Source organism: Numenius arquata, chromosome 7 (genome assembly GCF_964106895.1).
Source record: "Numenius arquata chromosome 7, bNumArq3.hap1.1, whole genome shotgun sequence".
In the NCBI taxonomy this organism is placed as follows: domain Eukaryota; kingdom Metazoa; phylum Chordata; class Aves; order Charadriiformes; family Scolopacidae; genus Numenius; species Numenius arquata.
Window position 1 is genome coordinate 2537375 of NC_133582.1, and position 14198 is coordinate 2551572.

General features: G+C 44.1%; 1 protein-coding gene across 1 annotated transcript; it reads left to right on the forward strand.

The window, feature by feature from the left end:
• The first annotated feature begins 1003 nt into the window (after window positions 1-1003).
• IRAK1BP1 (interleukin 1 receptor associated kinase 1 binding protein 1) lies at window positions 1004-13507 on the forward strand. The gene is made up of 4 exons (XM_074150952.1): window positions 1004-1320; window positions 8397-8462; window positions 12023-12153; window positions 13182-13507. Exons 1-4 carry the CDS (start codon window positions 1045-1047, stop codon window positions 13450-13452), a joined length of 744 nt encoding a protein of 247 aa, XP_074007053.1. The 5' UTR covers window positions 1004-1044; the 3' UTR covers window positions 13453-13507.
• Window positions 13508-14198: the final 691 nt, after the last annotated feature.

The window sequence follows — 14198 nt, forward strand, 5'->3', positions numbered from 1 at the left end:
CTCTTAAGGCAGATGGGATACTAATGGCGGGAAAGGAAGTTTGTAGAGAACCTCCCTAATGATGGGACATGAAGCACACACCGCACCAAGCAGATTAATGAGGGGGGAAAAGACAGGGCTTCGATTCCCTTAGTATTTCTCTTTCCTGCCACCTCTAAGGAAGCTGTAAACAAGGACTTGTAAATTGAGGTCTTGATGTCTTTACATTTTTAGCTAGGAGAGTAGAGCAGTATTTATCTGTATCATGTCACACAGACGTTGCAATGTTTGCAACATGAATCGGCCTCTGCACCAGATTCCAAACTTCAGGTGATCAAAACACAATGTAATATACCACAAATGTAATGTACCACAACAGTAATGACATATCCATATTCTGTGAGCCTCTGAGAAGCCTCTCCCAAGGAGAGGGCAGCATTAGGATGACTTAGTGAGCAGACATCAGCAAAGCCAACATGTGTGTGCTGCAAGACTCCTCCACAGAGAACCAGTAGCCTTGACACTAGAATGGTTTTTATTCACCCCTGCCACCAGCGGAGGATGTGCCCTGACACCACAAAACCCCATCCTCCCTCCACAGACAGTGACCAACAGCCCTTTCTCCAGCGCTCCCCCTCACGCTCTCAGGTTACTCTAGACCTTAATATGCCGGAAAATATAAGATAATAGGTCAAAAATGGCTGAAAGGGGGTAACTTTTCCTCAGAAGATGCGCACCTGCACCTCCCCTGCCCCAGCTTCCCTAACAGCTTGCAGCCGTTTACCAGAAGCGCGCTGCCTCGATAACTGTCATGGCGGACCCCCTCCGGCGGGCAGCAGAGGCACTACCGCCTCGGTACCCATCATGGCGGATCCCCTAAGGCAGGCGGCAGAGGCACTTCCGCCTCGGTACCCGTCATGGCGGAAAGGAGCCTCGATCTGGCGGCCGCGCGACCGGGGGATGCCGATCGGGAGCGGAAGTGAGGGTGGGGCCACGTGGGCGCCTCCCAGGGTGCAGCGGGCGCGCCGGCGTTGGTTGCCATGGTGCCGTGAGGGGCCCGCTAACATGGCGCTGCCCGCGTCGCCCCCCGCCCGCGTCTTCGCCGAGCTCCTCCCGGCCCCGGCCCCAACCCCGGTCCCGGTAGGAGGTGGCGGCGGCCTCCCGGCGCCGTCCGGGCGGGAGGTGCACGTCAGCGGCAGCGCGGAGCTGAGCGCCTGCCCGGACCGGGCGCGGGTGTCGCTGCGGTTGAGCAGCCGGAAGGGGGCGGCCGGGGAGGCGCGGAGCAGCGTGGCCCGACGGCTGGAGTACATCGCCCAGACCGCCCGACAGCGCGGCGTCCCGGTGAGAGCCGCCGCCTGCAGCGTCGGGGGTTCCTCTGTGGCGGTGCCGGGCCCTGAGGGGCGGGCGGTTCCCCCGGGGGAAGGCGAGGGGAGGAGCGGGAGGGGCAGCCCCCCTCAGCGGCGGGGTCCAACCGGCACCTCCCGGCCCCCGGTGCCTCTCCTACCCCTCCTCTACCCTACCGGCGACGGGAGCAGCGGCAGCCCCGAGGGGAAAGGCGGCCGCTGAGGAGCCCCGGGAGCCGTGCGTGGGGCCTGGGAAGCAGAGGAGTAACGGGGGGTTCGGAGCTCTCGGCCGCTGGGGCGCTGCTGTGGAAACCTGCCGGTCTTTGGGAGGTTGCAGCTTCGCCACCCTCAGCAGAAAAGGTGGAATGTCGCTGCTCGGGCTCTTCAGCGGGGTGCTTGTTTTGCATGGGAAAACCATCCTTGCTTGGACTGTTTAACGTGCAATATAGCGTCCTCACCTGCATAGAGATGAAACTGATAAAGGGGTGCACCGCAACATAACTTAACCTCTACGTGTGTGTGTGTCAGTATGACTTTGTGCTTCCCATTGCTTAGCCACAAATGCCTATAGAGCTTTTTCCTCTCTCTTTTTTCTTGTTGCACTTAAGTAGAGGGGTATGAAAAAAACGCGAGGCGTGATCAAGGTAGCTGAAGTGACAGGATCCCCTTGTGGACTCCAAAAGTTCCTTTACCATAGTAAGTTTTTTGCCCTCAGGAAGTCATTTTCTCCCTTGTGGTCTTGCCTTTAAAGCTTTGTCCATGCTGTACATGCTCTGTAAGGGTGATGTTTGTCCTAGCAATTGTGCTGCTGATGTTTTTGGATTTTATAAAACAATATTGGAGAGCGTTCCGCACCTAGGATTCTTAAAAACAGAACAAAGCTGATCTTTGATGGAATAAGTGGTTGCTTTTGAAAGTTGCTTACCATTGAAGTTCCCCCAGGAAGGTTGTGCCTGTTTAGTGTATACACAAATGAGCTGGGGAAAAGGGAGATGGCAGAGTTTGTGATCAACACCAAATTATTCAATGTAGTAAAAAGAACGAATTGCGGGAGGGTTTCGTGATATTGCATGATGTTACAATGCAATTCAGTATTAGTGAGTGCGAAGTAAGAGAGTAAGTTACTCGGCCTAAACAGTGATGTGCAGTTAAAAATGCTGCATGCATTTGAAGATAAGTGCTGATTCCAACATTTTTTTCCCCCCAACAAAATTTTGACTATTTTCTTTTAAAACTGATAGTGTTGCTGTCTCTGTTTCCGTATTAGCTAAATAAAGCATTTTTTCAGGAATAAAGAAGGCAGTAAAAATGCCCCTTAACTCCTGATTTAGAAAAAGCTCATTTTGCAGCTATGGGACTAGAATGGCGAGGAGACGTGGAGGCTGCTGTGCGCAAGATACGTGATCCTGCTCCCTACGTTTTTCCCAAACACATGGCTGGGCGCGTGTCTGTCACAGAGAGCACAATTCCATTGCCATCAGAATGACTTGTTTGGTCACAACCAGTGCATTTTTGTACAGGATTACAGGTTGAACACCTTCAGTTTCTGTTAAGTGAGTTAATAGGAGTTTTAAGTCTGGTGGATTTTAAGAGGAATGTCAGAAAACGAGGCAACTCATAGAATCATAGAATGGTTAGAGTTGGAAGGGACCTTAAAGATCATCAAGTTCCAACCCCCCTGCCATGGGCAGGGACACCTCCCACCAGACCAGGTTGCTCAAAGCCCCATCCAGCCTGGCCTTGAACCCCTCCAGGGATGGGGCAGCCACAACTTCCCTGGGCAACCTGGGCCAGGGTCTCACCACCCTCACAGCAAAGAATTTCCTCCTAATATCTAATCTAAATCTCCCCTCTTCCAATTTAAAACCATTACCCCTTGTCCTGTCACTACATCTCCCGACAAAGAGTCCCTCTCCGGCTCTCCTGTAGGCTCCCTTCAGGTATCGGTAGGCTGCTATGAGGTCTCCCCGGAGCCTTCTCTTCTCCAGGCTGAACAACCCCAACTCTCTCAGCCTGTCTTCATAGGGGAGGTGCTCCATCCCTCTGATCATCTTCATGGCCCTATGCTGGACCCATTCCAACAGGTCCATGTCCTTCCTGTGTTGAGGACTCATCATGCATTCGTTTTTATTAATAGAGAAAACGCTAAGCTTTGTACCCACCACCATGGTGAGCTGTCAGATCGTGGGGTATTTTCATCCCAGCTGGAATTAAATAGCTCTTCAGAGCCTGGATAGATTAGAAAAGATAATTGCAGATGCTTACCCTGCAGTGAATCTGAGTAACTGACTTCTAGTTTTGACATGCGTCTGATTGAATTAGGGTAGCACGGAGCATTTGACACAGGGCAGATGGCACGCAAAAGGAGTTAGCAGGATGTTAAATAAGTGAGGGTCCTTTAGAGAGGCTGTGAGCGCTACTCCAGGCTAGGAAAAATAAATGCAAAATTAAGTATCACCTGGACAAACAAGTGGTTATATTTGGGTATATGCAGTCAGATTCAGAAATGTAATGGGAGCGGGTAAGCAGTGGTGGTGTAACCTAGGTGGAGAGTGGATTCTTTTTACAGTGTCAGAGCATTCAGTGTCTTATTACAGCTATAATAATTTCACAGGAATCTTTTGCTGTTTCAGAGATGCTATGCGTTGGAGAATGAAAATGTTAGTTTTTTCTGCTTACTTGAGGGACTGTGAAACGCTGCTTAAGTTGTGGGTTTCTCAGTGTTAGCAAAGTGTTAGCTCTAGGGAACTCAGAGAAAAACAACATGAAGTTTATTTTTTTCAGAGTAGCTCCCCGCGGTATAATTTTTAGTGCTTTGTTCCATCCAATTTTAAATCACTCCACTGCTGGAGCTTTTATTTGCCTTGAAGCTTTTCTACTAACAACTCTCACTGCTGGCAGTTTGTTCTTAACTGCATTTGCTAACATCACTTGTAACTAATACCATTCTAGACCACTGTAAAATTAATCTCTCTTCACAACCTCCATATGGTTCTAGTTGTCGTGAGTCACTTTAGAAATCAGCTGGCTATTCTATATATTTATTTTTAATTAATCCATAGACCAATTTCCTTAACCTTTGTTGCTGTCGTAGGAAGTCTGTGAGATCAGAAGTGTGTAACCTTTGCAGCAGTAGGAGTTTGCATGAGCAGCTTGTCAGGATGCCTGGGGGCAGCACCTGATTTCCATATATATTTACACAGGATTTTAATCAGAAATAGAGGCACATAGTAGCATTTATTTATAGAGTGCTGTAAGTATATGCAGCACTTCAGAGCACAGAATCTGCTTTGAAGGCTGCAGGGAAAGTAAAATCAACGGGGAAACCAATCTCTCTTACTCAGCCCAGCGGCTCAAAAGTAACATTTTTTCCTCTTTCTCTAGAAGGAAACTGGTTTTATATTTACCACCTATGATTTATTTGGGGAGTGGTGTGGAGATGACACTTCTTTTCTTTAACCACTGTATCTAATAATTGGCATTCGCCATCTTGTTTCAAAACAACAGCGATAATATTTGTTGTACCAATCAGAGTATTATTTAACCAAATAAACAAATAAACCAGCTCACAAACTATATCCAGTGGGCTCTGGCTTAGAGTTTGTCTCTACTGGGATATATCCTTGGATATATATGTAATGTTCTCCATGTTTCATACCTGTTATTTAGGACTCAGTTATGGATGCACATCCATACAGTCAGTTAAAAAGAGAGATTTTGAGGTTTTGCTCACTCAGTTAAAAATCTTGTATAAGATTTTGAAAAAGAAAGGTAGAAACCTGCATAAGGCATCACCTTTTGTAGACTACTATGTATTTTAAAGAACCCTTACATTTGCTGAGTACAAATCTGCTTTTTACCTTTCTTAAAATAACTGGTACGTATTCTTGTGTTACTGCCTGAAGGGGCATTATGCAGCAGGAACTTCACCCTAGATTTTTAGGTCGTGGTTCTGTCCGTCTAATGCCAAAGAGATCAGACAGAGCGAGGGGATGAGAGGCTGCAGCTCAGGTACCAGATGCCTACCCTGGGGTACCACTGACTGTAGGCGCTTATCATCCTTAACTGCCCGGGGACGCTACGATGGATGGACTCCCAGGAGATACGAGCATACACCAAGACTCTAATATTTCTTTAGTACTAAGAACAAAAATGCCATGTTGAAGCTAACTCTTTAGGTTGTTAAGATATTTTTCATAATGCAAAGTTATATTGGATATATCAGTCCAAATGTGCAAGTAGGTTTTGAGAGACATTTCCAGGTGTCCCTAGGTTTTTTTATTTATAACTACAAATACCAGCGTGGCTCGACATGAGGGTGCATTAGTGTATGTTTCCAAACTATAAACACTTTCCCTTACTAAGGGAATTACTTCGTTCATTTATCCTCAATAACACATACAGCTACTGTCAAATCTGGTGGGATAAAAATTAGCTGCGAGGGAAATTTTGTAATAGATGGCACAAAATGATCTTTCACTCGGATTGCGTTGAGCTTGTGTTTCATGAAAAGGTCTCACAGTTTTATTAAGTCAGTAACCAGGAGCAGAACATACAACTTTATCTGCAGATGGGCTTTTCTCATACTGTATTGTTAAATAGCTGTCTCCTTGAAGCGTGCTTTTGCTAATTTATCTGTTTAGGTTTTTTCCCCGTTCTCTTCTGGGAAAAGGAGCAGTCATTCCTGTAAACAGCGACAGCTTCACGAGGGTGGACATGATGGTCCTGGGAAGAAGACATTGTTCAGAAGTAGCAGATGGGTAGGAGGAAGGGCTAGATAAGATTTTTGTTCTGTTGAGAAGAAGGAAAACAGAAGGCAAAGCACAGTTGTAGACTTGGTGTTATAAGCTCAATGGGATATTGACTGTCTTTTTGTTTTTCGAGTACCTGCAGCAGTGATGGTTTGTGTCACTGCTGGCTCGGGTAAGAGGCTGTATAAGCAGAACGCAAGTGCGGTTCTGTTAAGAATTGTTCGATAGTTTCTGGGGTGATTGACTCATCACATAACAATGATGTTTTATTCTTTTAATTTTCCTACTGTGATTCTTGGCCCACAGGTTTAGAAAATGGAGACAGTTATTCCAGAAGCCCAGAACACCTGACGCTTCACAAGTGTAGCTTTCCCAAAGTCACAGTGAAAACTGTTTTTCCTGTGGCTGTTGCCATCAAATGGGTAGCTCCCCGGCCAAAATATGAGCAGTAGACATAAGCAGTAGGGAAAAAAAAGCCTTTTGCTTTTGATGTAGTTGAAGTCTTGATTCCAGTTTAAAATTCTGTTGTCACCTCCCTGTCTTTTCCATATCTTTGTCCAAAACAGGCCCCTAAGAAGGAAAAAAGTATTTAACAGAAGATGTATCACCTTGTTATGACTTCAGCAATTATTTCGTTCATTTATCCTCAATAACACATACAGCTACTGTCAAATCTGGTGGGATAAAAATTAGCTGTGAGGGAAATTTTGTAATAGATGGCACAACATGATCTTTCACTCGGATTGCGTTGAGCTTGCAGTAGTGCCTGGAGCCACAGGATGGCACTGTCCTTAAATACGCAGGAACTTTGCAGAGGGCAAAACCAAATTAGAAGACTTTAATCTGTTCAGCAGGAAAGAGAACTTTTTTTTTTTTAAAAAAAAAAAAAGCCTTAAGGAGCAGAGACAAGGAAAAACAAATGCACTTTTTCTATGTTTACTCTCAAGTTTTACTACAGTATAGTTATTTTTGCAAAAATGAGTTGTAGAAAAAAAGCTTTTCTGTGTGGTTATTTCTATAAGATCTGTAAGAGCTTTAGAAAAAAAATCGCTCTTGTCAGTTTAGTTGGATTTGATCATAAGTAGTAAGATTTTCTCCAATTTGTAAATGAACTGAGTTGCTGGTGCTGGACTGACCTGAGCCCTCTTTAGCAAATCACAGGCAGCCAAAGCACCTCAAACCTATGACTGCAAAAGGGGAAATGTGATTTTTAGGGACTAACTGGCCCTGGTTCCTTGCCCAGGATTATCCAAAAACAGGACCGTTGTGCTTGTATTTGAGCACTGCCAATCAATCATAAAATTGAAATTTCAAAATATGTTTCTTGTAGGCTGCTGCACAATGGTAATTCTGGATCTAATTTCCATGTTAGATATTTTAAAAGGAAAATGCTTCTCATGATTAATGTCACATATATACTTCTGCGTGCACGCTACGTGAAGATTTGATTCTCTGTAGGAAATGTTCTGTCACGAAGCATCTTTTGAAATGTGTCAACACTGAAGCAAATATTGTTTTCCCACGCAAATACATTTAATAAGTAAAACTTTTTCAGTAATCGGAAGGCTTAGCATCTGCTTCCCTGCAGTTCCCGGGTATTAAATGCAAAGTTGGATTTACAATTAAATTGTAAACTCCGCTTTTGGTTGTGTTGCAGTAATTTTACATAAATTGTTCATCCAAACTGTTTACCGAAGAGAGAAGTGGGTGAAAGAAATGTGATTGTTAGACCGAATATTCAGCTGTAACTGGAGTTATTCTGTACCTTAGTTAACTCAGTATTTTATTTATAATTCTTAGGGGATTTGCTGGTGCTCTGATGTCTGTGGATAACGCAGAGGTGCCCGTGGTGGCGCGGCCTCTCTTACGGGTTACCGTTCTGCCAGAATAACCAGTGCTCAGTCCTTGTTCCCATCACCGTTGCTACAAGTCACAAATAGGGGCCTGAAAAGCACTTTTCACGTAGTAACTTTCTGAAAACAATTGAGGCTTCTAGTTTTTGGAAGCAGGTGAATTTACAGTTACCCGCTGATACACATAGCTTCTAGCTAGCAGGCACTTTTAAGACCTCATTGTTCTCTTCAAGTGAACAGCAGCAAAATTACATTGTAGAGCTACTGTATAATTTACTTTAAATAATGCCAAGAAGTCTTTAACATCCAGCTAGTTTTTAACTGAAGAGATTTGTATGGAAAATTCCCGATTTCTGTTGGTAGGTCATAAGTAATAAGGCAAAACAGTTCAACTTTTACAGGGCACAGCTTTTCCAACAGGTGCTTACTTTTTCTGTCTTTTAAGATTATATTTTTGTACTTTGTTTTAGGAAGAAAATATGACTGTAACGGAGGATTTTAGTAGAGTAGAAGATACTTATCAAATGGAAGCAGAGGTATGTATTCAACCTAACTAAAAACAATAAGAAAAAGAATAAGAAAAAAAACCCCCACGTTCTCCTTCACCCCCAGCCCTTCCTGCCCTCGACTTTTTGCAAGGAGTGATAGGTCAGTTCAGGAAGCTGCTCCAGTTAATACCTTTGTTTGTTTGTTTGTTTGTTTTTCCAGATTAGCTTTTTTTTTTTTTTTTCCCCCAATTATTTTAGCTCCCTGAACTGGAGGCAATGCAAGGCAGAGGACAAGAGCGAATGGGGGACAAGAGCGGGGTGGCAGCCCTAATCTAGATCTGCTTAAGCCACAGTTGAACAGCACCTGGACTTTGGTCTATTCTACACGACTCTGCCATCAGCTTGTTGCAAAGAAAGCAAAGCTAGTTGTTTCCTAGGTAATTGACTTTGAATTCTGTAGGTAAAACATCCTGTGCGAAAGCTAAATATTATGGGAATAATCCCATTTACTTCAAAAGCAGCTCAGGGGAGTATATTTTGGCACGTTCATGCTATAGTAAGAAATAAATGCTGTGCTGGAAACATTCGCTGAGGGAAATGATGTGTTTTCAGTCAATGAATCTTTTTAGAGCATCAAACTTTAATGACTACCCAGCAAATTTACAGATTCCTATGAAGTAAACCTGGAAGTCTGCAATAAAATGATAGCTGTTTTATAGAGCTGTTATTTACAGTCCCCTAAAACGGGGTTCAGGCTCTTTAGTTCGCTTGTTTGCTTTAAGGCACATTCTCATCTAAGTAACAGCGATAAATACAGAAATAATCAAGAATTTCGAGAACAAAATTTGGATTTTAAAATGAGTCTTCAGATATGCATCAGTGTCATGTTGTGGTGGCAGAACCTGAAAAATTTAGCCGTAATACTGCTGCTTTGGCTGCCCTGGACACTTCAGTAGCGTTCTTTATGCAGAGATTAGTTTCTCCTGGCTTCTCTCTTTATCTATGTACTCGTTTCATTAGTGCAGCTTCATAAACCGGTGAAGTTCCATTGACCGGTGTGTTTGCCTACTGTAGCAGTAGAAATGAATTTCAAATTAACTTCCGCTCACTTCTTTACTGAAGAGTTTGCCATCGTGTTTGTTATATTTAAAATCATAGATGCCATGAATTCTTTCATTCTATAAACTCTTTCACCGTTTGTCTGCTGTAAGAGGTTTTAGAAGACTGAAGAAGTTCCCACACAAATAGCTATTTTAAGGTATAATTAAGAATTCAAGATATGCTTTCAACTGTGAGGAGATAAATTTTAATTCATGCTATAACAAAGGACAATATGCAGCAGAATGAAGCTGTGTATGAGATCACAAAGCTCTGTAATATCTTAATCATGATAGTTCATTTATTGCATGGCGATCTCATGGGATGAAGATTATGTTGGGTTTGTGCATTTCTTCACATGCTTGCCTCCTTAGAAACAGTAACTTGTCCTTTACGGCCTTTTCCAAACCTCATAATGTCCATAACGGTTTTGCATACCCTCGTATTACTTTTTCACACTTTTTAACCTTAATCATAATTGAAGAAATTGAATCATAATTGAAGAAATTGAAACGAAAACTCTGATTTTTAGGGGAAAAACCCAACAAAATTCACAGCTATTCCTCAGTTGTTTTCTGCCCCTGAGGGTACCTGATCACATGCTTCTTTTTTACCAGTGAAGTTCCTGAGTGCCCAGACCTGCCCCGGTCGGAGCAGTTCATCTCTTAAAAGAACTGTGGGTCTTGTTTGATCATTCTTTTGTTTCATCCCCTTGAGGGAACTAATCTTGTGAACATTGAAGGCGATCTGGAAAGCACCATGACAGTCGTCTCAGCGAGACATCCAGCTTTCCACAAAATACAACTATGACATTTTTCTGGCAAAACAGCACGAGAGGATGTATGTTTTTTATAGATGGCAAGAAACTCCCACTGAAGAAAGAAATCTGCTTACGCTGTGTATGAAGGAGCCCCCTCCTCTCTCAAGGAGAGGTTCGGCTTCCTTGAATTATCGTGTTTCCCACACGGTACATCGATGGTACGTGCACAGGAAGCTACTGCAGTGCAGCCAACGGGCCATAACTTGGATTTCTGGACCATGTACCTGGGGTAGGTCCCTGCGTGGACCACAGCAATCACAGGCCTGACTGGGGTGAAACTAGAACATCTCCCTGATGAGGAGAGGCTGAGGGACTTGGGTCTTTTTAGTCTGGAGAAGAGAAGACCGAGGGGGGATCTGATCGAGGCCTATAAATACTCAAAGGGTGGGTGTCAGGAGGATGGGGCCAGGCTTTTTCAGTGGTGCCCAGGGACAGGACAAGAGGGAACGGGCACAAACTTGAACATGAGTAGTTCCATCTCAACATGAGGAGGAACTTCTTTCCTGTGAGGGTGGCAGAGCCCTGGAAGAGGCTGCCCAGAGAGGTGGTGGAGTCTCCTTCTCTGGAGACATTCCAAACCCGCCTGGACATGTTCCTGTGGGACCTGCTCTGGGTGACCCTGCTCTGGCAGGGGGTTGGACTGGGTGATCTCCAGAGGTCCCTTCCAACCCCATATCATTCTGTGACTGTGTGTCACAGGGGTTGGCAGTGGAATTTTCTTTACCACAGCTTTTTTTCTTCCCCTCCTGTCGCAGCTGCGTTACTGTGTAAAAATAAAGAGTCAGGGGTAAGAGAGAAGGTGAGCCTGACTTGGTGCTGAGCGCGCTGTACTGGGAAGTGAAGGTGAGGGTTTAGTTCCTCTAAAAAAAGAGTTCGGGAGCCAGGGTTTCTGATTCTGGAATGCTGTAGCATTCTGGAATGCTGTAGCATCCAGAACCATGCTCTGCCATGGATAAAGGCTGGCTGCTGCCTGAAACGTTGCCATTTGGCTGGCACTTCCCCCCCAGGAAGGCTGTAGGGCTCTGGATCCGGGGCCGACAGCGATCCCTGCCTTGTAGCCCTCGGGAAATCCCCTGACACATCTGTATTTAAAGCTTTTTATTGCCAAAGCCGCGGATAGATAGTTAGATGTTTAAATTGTTTTTAATCCGAGTCTGAAGTGCCCAGTTCCCTGTGGGCACTGGATGGAGCGACTCTGTTCAGCCAACAAAGGGGTTTGAGCCCCTGCGAGCCGGACTGGGCTTGGCTTAGTTTCATCTCAGAGTTTAGGTTTCTTGAACCTAATGCTTGGAATTAAAATATAATCGTCCTTCCCGCACAATGTTTTCCACGTTGTTTCGCTTGGGCTTCTGCGTAATTAACACTGAGTAATCTAAAAAAGGGAAGAACTGGGATGCATCTAGTCATGTGTCCCAAAGAGCACATTCGTTCCTCAAATTGTCCACATACCACAAAAAATCATTTCTTAATCCTCAATTTTATGACCTCCTTTCTGTGGCAAAACTAATGACAGTCTCTAGGGCTGTATAAAAGTGTTCTAAGTAAACAGATGTTGGAGTTTACATACAGGACTAGTGTGTTTAGTTAATTTGTACATATCTGACTTTAGACTCATTTAAATACAAGTGTGGAATCATAGGGGAAAATTGGAAAAAAAAATTACTTGTGTGATGTCTGTGTTCACTCCCAGGTCTGTGTTATATTCAGTGATTTTGGGAAAATGCAGAGTGTTTGCAATCTGCTCATTGAAAAGTTGGGAACCTCCGTTACCGTCAGCCCACCTCACTTCTACCACACACCAGAAGCCGCAGACACCCTTCGGTGAGTTCCTTCTCACAAATTTTACAGCCCCAGGTAACGGTTAATACAAATACATTATTTATACTGTCTGTAATGGGAGCAACTGGTTTCTTTCACGCCCATTAAAATGTATGTTCAAATATTTCAGTAATTGTTTTAAATATGAATTAATGCCGTTCAGCCTAGAAGATGCAGCTTGTTCTTTCTACAGCGTCCCTGTGCTGAAGCAGAATGTAACGCAAAATATTTTCCCCCTGGTTTCCAGTGGAATTATCATCTCCTGGGAATATGAAGTCAACAAGATTTGACTTCGGTTGGTTACATCAGCACACGTAGGTTTAATTTGTATTTATTCAGGAAGGTAGAAGTGTGTTACCAGATATTGATAATTCCGAGTACCTTTGCCAGTTCCCGTTACTCTTACCTGCTGACATCATCTGAAAAGAACCATGTGCGGTGCTTGCTCAGCACTGAAATTTGCTACTTTGAAGCTCACAGTCTTGATGTTTTAGGTGTTAATTATTCAAGGTCAGTCCTGTTTCTCCTATTGACATGGCGGGGACAGAAGGAAGTTTAATCTTGGGTTGGGTTTTGCCTCTTTAAAAAAGAAAAGAATCGTGCCTGGTCCAAGAAGTACGCTTAGAGAAGAAGTAAGATCTGATCAAGGCCTATAAATGCTCAAAGGGTGGGTGTCAGGAGGATGGGGCCAGGCTTTTTTCAGTGGTGCCCAGTGACAGGACAAGAGGGAACGGGCACAAACTGGAACATGAGAAGTTCCATCTCAACATGAGGAGGAACTTCTTTCCTGTGAGGGTGGCAGAGCCCTGGAAGAGGCTGCCCATAGAGGTGGTGGAGTCTCCTTCTCTGGAGACATTCAAACCCACCTGGACACGTTCCTGTGGGACCTGCTCTGGGTGACCCTGCTCTGGCAGGGGGGTTGGACTGGATGATCTCCAGAGGTCCATCCCTTCCAACCATTCTGCGATCCTGTGAATACTCATACACCAGTTGGCCCTGCTTGTTATCCTGGTGCTTCTTCTACCTTCCAGCCGTCAGGTGTGCGTTGCTGCCGTTGGAAACACACGGCGGAAAGCCCAAGAAGTCTGTCGCCTGTTTGGCCTGTCGTTGGGAAAACCTTTATTAATAAAAGAAGAAGAAACAAAAGAATGGGGAGGTCACACAGAGGGTCATCTATCGAACTCCCCAAATTCGCTGACTCTGCAGGAAAGAATCCAGAACGCCACTGCTTATGCTTCATGTAGAGTGTTTGCTGTGTTTGAGATAAAGGGAAAAGAAAACAGAAGAAACAAGTTGCTCTAGAAACTTCCAAATCCTATACATTTTCTAATAAAATTTTTTTACGCTTTCTTGAGTTTATTGTTGTTGTTCTTTTACTTAATCTTATGGTAGTAAGTGGAGTTAAGAGAGAGGATATTAAGAATGAGGTTTGTGTAGTGAGCCCAAGTAGGTTTCTTAACATATCTGTCCAGGTGCAGAAAAGTGGATTAACTCTTCCTTTGCAGGTAGCATTTGAAGGCAGCACAATGCAGGCTTTTGTAAAGAGAAGAGTCAAAGTATCACAGGATTTTAGCTCTATTCCCGAAAATTAAGGTTATTGGTTATTCTAAAACTACAGTTCTTAACTGCCTCTGTAAATGGGCAAAATATTTGATGTGCAAGACCTTTGGTACTCCTACCTGCAACAGGGCTACATTTAAACCTTTCCTCCCAAACCTGGAAGGGAATTCATCCCCCAATTAAACATGCACCGTGTTTGCTTCTAACAAAACAGATTGTTGAACATAAAACATGCTTAGGAATATTTTATTTCATCGTGAGAAAACAGAAGAAAACTCATGTATATTTTTCCTAAGTTTAAAAAGGACAGATGTTGTCTGGGTGTACATCACACCTACAGCCACTTAAGTACTTCAGTCATGAGGGTAGATTTCTTTCAACCACGGCTGCATAATGTATTTTGATCCGTCATATCCACTGAAACAGGCTTTCACGTCAGGGTGATGCACCTGAGAAAGTAATATTTCAAGTTGAATAAGCAACAGAAT